The sequence below is a fragment of the Micropterus salmoides genome, unplaced genomic scaffold, assembly GCF_014851395.1.
Source record: "Micropterus salmoides isolate LMB-PRFRI ecotype aquatic unplaced genomic scaffold, ASM1485139v1 Ms_hic_scaffold_23, whole genome shotgun sequence".
NCBI classification, from domain to species: domain Eukaryota; kingdom Metazoa; phylum Chordata; class Actinopteri; order Centrarchiformes; family Centrarchidae; genus Micropterus; species Micropterus salmoides.
In genome coordinates this window covers 3,872,302-3,882,640 of record NW_024041484.1, presented here as the reverse complement: position 1 = coordinate 3,882,640, position 10,339 = coordinate 3,872,302, and the positions used below count along the sequence as shown (strand labels likewise).

At 41.1% G+C, this 10,339-nt stretch overlaps 1 protein-coding gene across 1 annotated transcript; it reads right to left on the bottom strand.

Moving 5' to 3' along the window:
- Positions 1 to 2,564: 2,564 nt before the first annotated feature.
- On the bottom strand, positions 2,565 to 8,919 carry LOC119918372 (nuclear transcription factor Y subunit beta-like). Its single transcript, XM_038739071.1, has 7 exons — positions 8,796 to 8,919; positions 6,572 to 6,665; positions 6,351 to 6,481; positions 4,251 to 4,448; positions 3,528 to 3,606; positions 3,281 to 3,360; positions 2,565 to 3,128 (listed from the first exon to the last, which is right to left on the bottom strand). The coding sequence occupies exons 2-7, from the start codon at positions 6,663 to 6,665 to the stop codon at positions 3,096 to 3,098; spliced, it is 615 nt and encodes a 204-aa protein (XP_038594999.1). The 5' UTR covers positions 8,796 to 8,919; the 3' UTR covers positions 2,565 to 3,095.
- Between the last annotated feature and the right edge of the window lie 1,420 nt (positions 8,920 to 10,339).

Here is a 10,339-nt window from a genome sequence, read left to right as displayed (position 1 = left end):
CATGCTTCCGACCAACTTTATGGAGATGCACATTTCATTTTCCAACAGGACTTGGCACCTGCACACAGTGCCAAAGCTACCAGTACCTGGTTTAAGGACCATGGTATCCCTGTTCTTAATTGGCCAGCAAACTGGCCTGACCTTAACCCTATAAAAAATCTATGGGGTATCGTGAAGAGGAAGATGCGATACGCCAGACCCAACAATGCAGAAGAGCTGAAGGCCACTATCAGAGCAACCTGGGCTCTCATAACACCTGAGCAGTGCCACAGACTGATGGACTCCATGCCACGCCGCATTGCTGCAGTAATTCTGGCAAAAGGAGCCCCAACTAAGTATTGAGTGCTGTACATGCTCATACTTTTCATGTTCATACTTTTCAGTTGGCCAACATTTCTAAAAATCCTTTTTGTATTGGTCTTAAGTAATTTAACTAATTACTAATTTTCGGAGATACTGAATTTGGGGTTTTCATTAGTTGTCAGTTTTAATCATCACAATCAAATGAAATAAACATTTGAAATACATCAGTCTGTGTAATGAATGAATATAATATCCAAGTTTCACTTTTTGAATGGAATTACTGATATAAATCAACTTTTTGATGATATTCTAAGTATATGACCAGCACCTGTAGACACATGAGCTATACTGGATTGTTTGTGATTCACATGGTGCAGTAATTTACTCAACAGCAATGCCAACGGTTAATCAGGATAAATCACAGATAAACCACTGCTGTCCATCAGTTACAAGAAATTGATTGAACTACTGTTTCAAGTCGTCATCCATCAGTTTCAAATCCAGCGTCAATGCAAGTCTCTTTCTCCCATCCATCTTGCTGCATTCTCAGCATGTTGCCCATAAATTGAATCAAAGGAATCCAATATTCATTTCTTTAGCTAGTTCTAAACTGCATGAATACAAATATAAATGTTTAAACTTGTGTCAGTAGGGACATGCTTAACTTCATTAGATCAGTTACTGGTTGAAATAAACTGTTTGATAGTAGCTTATTTCATATCTTTGCTGAGCGAGCGTTTTGTGCGAAAGGAATTAAAGCCTGATCCATATGGATGCTTGTCCCAAATATAGGCAGGGTCAGTTCAGTGATTTTAACAAATAAAAACCCAGGCTATTAATTAAGTGTCTCGGTATTTTACTTTCTTCATCATTGTACCCGTTTCCATTGTGTACACTGCAGAACCTGTTTTGTTCACCAGTATATATAGAAAATGACAATTCTACTCCCACATCTATATGAACCGCTAACCCTGTCAAAAACCTGAGGGGAATGACTGCATTGGTGTTGGCGTGCTGCTAGAGTGTTAGAAGGGAAAACAAAATATGAACCAGAAAGTCCATTTTGGGTGAAAACCATACATCCATGAGTTTACATTCATGCGTCATCATGCAGAAACAATATTGTTTTGTCACAAGTTTAATTAGCATGATGCTAAAAGTACACCTGTTACAGAATGTCCCATTGCACTGATTATGCACTAGGACATTTCTTTCTCCAGAGCCCTTCTGAATATTGCCATTTAAGTTGGAGAGCAGTTTGAGTTGGCTTTTCTTTAATAGAAGTAGGAAACTTCCCAGTTCCCTCTACAGTGGGTATCATTTCATTTCTATTGATTCCAGTTACACCCCATCACCACAAATTAACTGATAACCACCACAGGCACACAGATTGAGGGTAATCGGCAGCATCAAAACTGGCCGTTATGGGGGCTGTTTAAAGACATTTTACGAGACAGGAAAAGATTGTTCAAACTGTTTGTAACAGCACTCGATGCCTCGCTGTCCTGTTAGACACCTTCTAAGACAGCATTATTTTCTTATCTTCCCCTTTATGGCTAAAGATTTGGTACAAGAGGGGCGTCTCTAAAGACTCATACCTAAGAAATATATATAGGAATCATTTGCAGACATAATTCGTTTACCTTTGATGTAAAAGGTGAGACATTGCTACTTTTAGTGTTAGCTACATGAAATGGCGCGTCACTGTAGCTGGGAGACCCCAACACACTGAACACGGTGCGTTCCTTCAGATTCACACCATGCTGAAGTAAATACTCGAATGCTTTGTTGACATACATCAAAAGACCTGATGTCAGGTCCATGTACCATAGCGACCCGTCAATCGGGCTAGAGTGACTCGTACCCACGGCACTGTAAATTCACCCAGCGCAGTAGAAAAAGTGTGTTAGGAGTTGGCTGTTCACTTTTTCTGGTGAGTACATTTAGTTTTAAGCTAGACAAAATTGTCAGCCCTGTTAAAATGACAGTTAACGTGAATTACAGATGCACCTAGCTAAGCAAGCTAGCTAGCTCCACAAACGGCCGTTAGCTCCAGTCTCCTCTAAATATAGTTACGTCCAGGCACTTCCTGGTTGCAAAAACTCAACATGGCGGCGGCCTATCGGCCAAACTCAAGGCTTCAAAATGGCAGTCCACAAACCAACGCGTGACATCTACTTCTTTTATACAGAGGAAAACTAAAGCTTAAGCTTTATGCAAAGAGGATTGTTTTATGTGATAAATGAAAATGGTTTTAAACATCACTTTCAAATTTTTATTCAAAGGATTTACATTAACATTAAAGCACATGGTAAATTGTGTGAACTTACAAAAGCGATACATGATCTGATGTGACAGTATCAACTTAGCTTCTCTCTTGGTTCAAATGGAGAAGGCGTTCAAAAATAAGCATCTACAACTCTTCCCCCCCCGTTCCCCAACCCAACCCCTGGCCCAAAGAAGAAATTGCATAAAAGCAAACACATCAATACACACACGAAAAGAATTCAACCACTAAATAAGGTAATTAGACTAGCCTTTAAAATAAAGCCTCAATTTCCCAGCTGGTTTGGATGCACTCCAAAACATTTGGTGCCTCACAACTAGAATCTACACTTTCTACTGAACAGGTAGTGATTTCTCTGTACATGAGGGTTTCTGCAAAGGCCCCCCTCCCCCCCCACTTCTCCCTGTCCGTCTGATAACCTTTACCCTGTGGCAGGGACAGAGGTCATCTGGCGGCCGTGAGGCTGGTCTGGAGCCGCTGTGTTCAGGCTTTGGTTAAGGCCTTGTCATGAAAACTGGATCTGTTGTACAGTGGGAATCTGCAACACAGCCACGGAGATTAGTTGGAGATGATATGTATTATTGTTTAATTTATTTACTATCCCATTCAGATCAATATAGGAACTTTGAAAGTAGTGATGCAAACAAAAAATGCAACCTGTGACCCGCTGTTGCGTCAGTGTGTATTTACCTGTTGATATGAGGTGGTGTACACCATGACGTTCTGCTGCTGACCATCTGCTGTGATAATCCCAGCTGGCAGTGGATTTGCTGAGGGGGGAAGAAAAGTGTATTTTAATGACTCAATTCCGAACATAAAGTGCAGATTGAAAACACTGTCACAGACACACAAGAAATGCATGTCAAAGGGCAAGAATCAAAGCAACCGTGAGGACAAATTCTAAAGTCTTCTTCATAAATGAACCATTTCTGCTTACTGAAGCTATCGTCTGCGAGATCCTCTCCCAGGCCTTCACCCACAGACACCCCTGGGATCCCCTTCTCCCCCTTCATGGCCTGGGGAAAAAAACAGAAGCAGAAAATATTAAACATGTGAGCACAACGTAATAGCATAATATGGTTCAGGGTAATGAAATTATTACCAAAGCAATTGTATTTTAAGCATTTTAGACCGTTCAACACAACTTGTGACTTTACTGGTGTTCTCGCTCAAGTTTCCTCATCTGGCCAACCAGCTGCTTCATGCTGTCTGTTGCCAGTTTTTCTGCCCAGCTGGGCTGATTTTAATCACAATGGGCAAACAATTGTGGACAGACTAATTGGGTGGTTAAAATTATTTGGATTAGTATTTATTTTGTATCAACTTCATACTGCATTATTGGACCAGATTTAATGAACACTAGGTGACTTTTTAGCAAATGTTAAACTGGAATCAATCTGGCAACACTAAACTAAACCCTCTCTGATGAAAGAGTGTTTCTGCCAAACTTGCAAACACATCAGAGCAGTAAACCATAATACAAACATAACAAGAAGATCAGAATTTAAGATTCACTTATTAAATAAAACAGGCACTGCTACACAGAATGGAAATTGAAATAATAAAACAGCTTCATCTACTTATTGTTACATTTTACGTAACGTAACTACTATTGTAGTTCATGTTTATGTGGCCACTTGGACCCCAGTTTGTGTCTCACCTCTCTGAACTTCTGCAGGTAAAGCTTCAGAGGCTCCACATACATGTCAAAGCCCAGCGTGGACATGGCAAACAGGATGTCCTCCCCGTTGATGGTCTTCCTCTTTTCCTGGTGGCAGCGCTCACTCGCCTCTGATGTGATGAAGCTGATGAACTCGCTCACACACTCCTGCACACACTCCTTGGCGTCTTTCGCAATCTGTTGGAAACAGAAAAGAAATTACAGAGAGGTTTTTTCGATTTTTATATAACTTCCAGGTGCATCTCAATAAAATAGAACATTGTGGAAAAGTTCATTTTCTTCCTTAATTTTATAATTATTTAAAAATGTGAAACTTTCATATATTCTAGATTCATTACACAAAGTGTAATATTTAAAGCCTTTTTACTAAATCTTGATTATTACGGCTTACAGCTCATGGAAATCAAAACTTCAGTATCTAAAAATATATCGGAATTTTAGAATTAATCATTTATAATACATTACCTGTATAAATACATTTTTTCCTCACTTCCCCATAAATACACAAATCTTCCTAAAATGTTCAGGGTGGTCAGCAAATGAAAACCGCCTCCTAAATAAATTGTTAATATTATCAATTGACACAAAATGTCCACCATGAGGCCCAAATAGGGCTGCAGCTAACCACTATTTTGATAGTCGATTAATCTATCGATTATTGAAAAATATAAATCGACTATTCAGACAATGAATCACAAAATTACACAATGCGTCTTATTTAGCTATCAGCTTTTAAATTAAACTTGAGGTTGTTTTAGGCATGTGCTAATTAACAGTCACGAAAATAAAATAAATACTGCTTTCAAAAATACATTTTTTAATAAATGTTTCTGCTGCAGCAAAAGAATGTCCCACTGAAATCAAGTTCTGATATCAGCAGCCGATGTGTTTAGTAACGGAGCAGTTTACACGGCAGTACTGCAACACACCGGGACAAACTGACACTGTATACAAAGAAGGGAATAACGTCATGCATTACATTTGCCGAATTTACGTGGGGGGGGTCAATAATAATAATTTTGTAGTAGACAGCGTTTCACAACGTTTATATATTTTCCCCATACTCAACAACTCACAAAACTCTGATTTTTTAATGGAGTTTGGGCCGCCGCCTCACGCACAAACAGGAGAACTGTTTTCTCTTCTTTAGAAAGTATGAAATTGTCTGGTGTCGTCTAATCTTGTGTACTCGGCAGCAACATCTTCTCCAGCTGGGAACTTCACCATGAGCGATGCATTGTTTATAATTGTAAAGTCAGGGGACATCTGGAATGTGAAGACGGACATTGTGCATCATTACGCGCTACTCTCAGCGCCATTATCAATCAATCAAATTGACTAAGAGGAACTGTATGGAAAATGTTACAGCACATAACGTTAAGTAACACGGCTTTAACGTGAAGCTAGCTCGCTAACTAGCTTACTGAGACGAGTCTTCATCATCCACAGAGCAACAACATGACGTGCTTCCTCTTCAGATGCTCCGGTGTTTCCAGGAAAGCTCAGCTTGCAGACGCTGCAGTTAACAACCTTTTTCACTGAGTGAAGAGTGGAATGCTCCCACACTTTGGAGGTTTAAGGTTGTGAAGGTGTTACTGCACATCACTTTACTGTTCACATCACTTGACTCCGTTAAGATGACGGTGTCGTTACGGACCGATGACGTCATGAACGAATCGATTATTAAATTCACTGGCAACAAATTTAATAAATCAATTTTTGTCGACTATGTCGATTAGTTGTTGCACCCCTAGGCCCAAACAAATAAACTATGGTATAGAGCAGCCTACGCTCTGTTCCCTGCAGTGTTTTTTCTGCATGTCGGTACCTTTGAACATCTGAAGAAGGGCTCCCTTAACACCAGCTGTCTGTCAGCTCAGCTCTCCATTCTTATAAAGTGCTGTGAGGTCAACATTACAGTTACAAATGACAGAAATCCAAAGAGTGCAACGCTTGCTAGAAAATAGTGTTTGCCATGAGGACACCGGTCAGAGGTGGGATGAAATTTGCCAGAGGCAGCCGCCTCATAATTCTCTATCCAGGGAAAACCCTGATCACTCCTGCTCCTCTCTCACTAACCTTTCCAGTCTGAGGAACAGCGTTCTTCATGATGCGAGCCACGTTGGCTATAGGGAGATAAATGTCCTGCTCCCTGAAGTTCTCTTTGATACCGCCGTCATCATGGTCATTCAGATCTGCATCTGCATCGTCTACGGACAACAAACACAGAGAATGAATCAGCTCTGTGTGGCCTGAGCAGAAACACAACCCTCACGCTTGTTTTCTGACAATCTACACACCATCTTGAGGCTGGAGAACGTAGTGGCCGGATGGCATGTACTCTCCAGTGATGCCCAGCTGGGAGGCGTCGGTGGTCGAGCTGTCTCCGTCCATCTGCAACACATGCACACATCTCATTTAAACACCTGAAGCTATAGCAATAACACTTCGTTTGACTTGAGTCATTCATCAAGCTTCCTCCACAATTATCAAGGAGCAGACAATCTCTTCTGGAATTCCATGACGTGTTGGTTAACTAACCTCAGAACCGTAAAATGAAATAAATGACAGCTACGCAGTAGATTCAACAATCTCAAAAGTCTGACCTACATCTTTTAAAACAGGGAGAACTAATTAAAGTACTGAAAGTAACACATGTGGGTGGATGGCAAGCTACTCCCACAATACCCTTAGATTTCTTAAATTCCTCAGATGATCCAGTGCTGTATAGAGCTGCAACAAACAACTACTTTCCATCCATCTTGTTTACTGCCAGTCGCGGGGACAACTACTTTCATTTATTTTCTCAATTTATGATTAGTTGTTTGGTCTATAAAATGTCCCAAGGTAGTGCTAAATGCCAATCGGTGTTTCCAAAAGCCCAAGATGATGGGCGAGAAAACCAGAAAATATTCATAGCCAAGGAGCTGGAATAAAAATGTAATCATTAGGTCTAGATATGTCTTTGTGTCCTGTGCACCTGGATCACTGAGCAAGGATATCACATTAAAACAAGAACCAATGAGATAAACATGGCCTTGCGTTTTGGGTGATCAGACTGCAATCGGAAAGTACTTGACCACATGAACATACAGGTGTAAATGCACACAAGATGCACTGAGTCTCCAATCAGTAAAACTACCTCCAGAAGTGTTCATGTGCTGTCAATCTGCACACAGCTATGTCGGTGGAAATACATACTGGTCAGTTTACTGGGGGAAATTATAGAATATGTTCTTGACAGTTATAAAGGACCCTATTCTTTGCTGTTGAACAGCTGTCAGCTGGAGAAAAAAAAAATAAATAAAAAATCACATGGACAAAATCAGTCAGATCCAATCACTATCACTCAGTCCTACAGCAATTGTGAGCTTCTCCAATGTGGGGATTTGTTGCATTTCTTAGCCATTACAGTTAACTGAGTACCTACACAAAGCTATTTGAATACATCACTATAGATTTAGAGAAATTATAATGTTTCCCCTCCACTATTTTCTGACATTTTATACAAAAAATATTAGACAATTAAGGGAGAAAATAATCAACAGATTAGCGAGTATTGGTCCAGTCATTGCTGCTGGGAATTCCTCGCAGGTTGGGACAGTGGTTGTGCTCTCCTAAATCCTGGTTGTATGGCTATCAACTGTATAATTGTTTAGAATTTAGTTCAGAAGTTCAGCTTTTCTGTTCAATAGAACCAAATGTGTGTTTTGCTTTGTCTTGCGCTCTAACGTAACGTTAGCTAAGTTACCGCATCTTACCTCCCTAAGTGAACGTTACTCATTAGCTCCCTGACTTGGCAAAAAAGCGGGTTATATGACCCCCCTTCACGCAGCGTTGTATGAGTGTTTGCGGGCTCGGCGGGACACATTCTGACGACAAATTTCGGATTTGACCCGACTGCGAGCTAGTTAATTATGTTAGTGCGGTTAGCACTGTAACGTAAATGGGAAAACGTGCTAGTTAAGACGGCTGTAAACCCGCGGTGAGGTCCGTTTACGTTAGCCAGACGCTAAGTTAGATACATTGATCTGCGTTTAGCTAAATTATCGTAACGTTATGCTAACTAGCAGATGTTAGACGCGGGTAGCTATGTGATATCTTTAGCTAACGTTAGCTCGTGTTAACCCACGGAATGGAGTTCACGTTAGATCGCCAGTTCGCTGTTCTTAACAAAACTAATGAGCTCAGCATATTAAAGAGAGGCTGTCCAGCGGGATGTTACCTTCTGTAGTTAACCTATTCAGGTACATAGTGCCCCTTGAATACATTTTCATTGTGAATCCACTGCAACTGGCGCCTGCAGAGACTGTGTTGGCCTGTTCTTTGTCGTACGTAGCAGAGCAAGACGTGGTCAGGGCCGAAATGTTAAATAGTAATTTTAAAGTTTCGCCCGCTGGATACTTCCTGATGAGCAGCCCTCATTCACTCAGACAACAAATAAAAAATCAGACAGAGACGGACATTTCCATTCGAGCTAACGAGAAATCGGTTAGCAATCATTGGCCGGAGCCAGGCACAAACCTGCAATGAAGCCCTGGTTGGTTACCTTCCTGAGACGGCTGTTTGGTTGGACAGAAAATGGCTGCGAAAGGACCAGTCCCAGCGCGGAGCCGCGGCTGCACTACCGCCTATCGCCGACAGAGGACCGTGCTGCGTTCAGGGACTCCTCGCAAGCTCCTAACTCCAAGGTTTAAAGTAAATTTAGCAGTGGAAACATTAGTAGGGACTGAAATTGTAAACATGGGTTGTGTGGTCAGTTGAATGTGGGAGATGGTTTTAAGATCAAAATGTGTATTTAAGCTGCTTTTCTTGATAATGAAAGCCAAACACTGAAACGCCAGAATGAAGATGAAATATCATACACATCAGTCATGCGCTTTCATAGTAACGTCGTTCGGTCGTCATCCTTGCTGCATTGTCGTAATTCCTATGTTTATGGCAGCAACGGAACGCGTCTCTTCTAGGCTACAGTTTCCCACTGCTTTCAATAAGAAGACAGCTGCTCCTGCTGTTTCACGGTCACGTAAGCCGCCATAAGTGCAGCACTTCAGGACCAAATACGTGCAGAAAGCATGTTTAGGTCTCTTAAGTGTCTATAAAACAAACACTGACATTGCCCTTTTTACATTTTTACAAATACAATAAAGTTTCACACTGTGTTTTAAAGAGAACCTGGCTTCTCTGGGACAATCTAGTCCACATTTGACAGGTCTAGGTATAATGTTTTTTGATCTGGACCTGGTCCAATATGGTCTCGATGTCAATAAAGCAGTCAAATCTCCCTTGTTTTGCATTTTCACCAATAAAATGGGTTTTACAAATCTGAAAGTAAGTTTCAGACACCATTCAGGCCTTTTTACCAAGACTGCAAGGCACCTGTTTAGTTAACATAATCATAGCAACTTGATATTCGCCACAAGATGTCACCCCGCCATTACTTTCTGACTACTATAGAAGCAGTGGAGCAGTGGTTAGCACTGTCACCTCACAGCAAGAAAGTCGTGGGTTCAAACCCCAGTTGGAGTTTTACTTTCTGTGTGGAGTTTGCTTGTTCTCCTCGTGTCTGCGTGGGTCCCTCCCACCATCCAAAGACTAGGTTGATTGGTGACAATGTCTGTGTGGCCTGCTATGGACTGGTGTACCCTGCCTTTCGCCTGATGTCAGCTGGGACTGGCTCCAACGCCGGATAAGCGGTTGATGATGGATGGATAATTTCCCCTATGTCTGTCTTTCTGTCTAACCAATACATAGCAATTCAGTGCCATACATTAACATGGTGGATAAAATGTCATTTGCTCGTTTTCAATATGTTTATTTATAATTTATCAACACTTCAATAGTTTCTATGAACATCAAGTTCCACACCATAACACTGTGTTATTGTTTTTGTTTTTACAATCCGAGATCTCAAAGACTAAATGCTGTTGATTGAGAAGTATTTTCCATCCTGGCACGGCAACACAACTAAAATAACACCAGAGGAAGGTTATCAGTGTCTGGACCGGAGCAGTAAAATAAGGAGCCATTATCCAGGCCATCAGCGGGGCTCTATGACTGCGACCTGC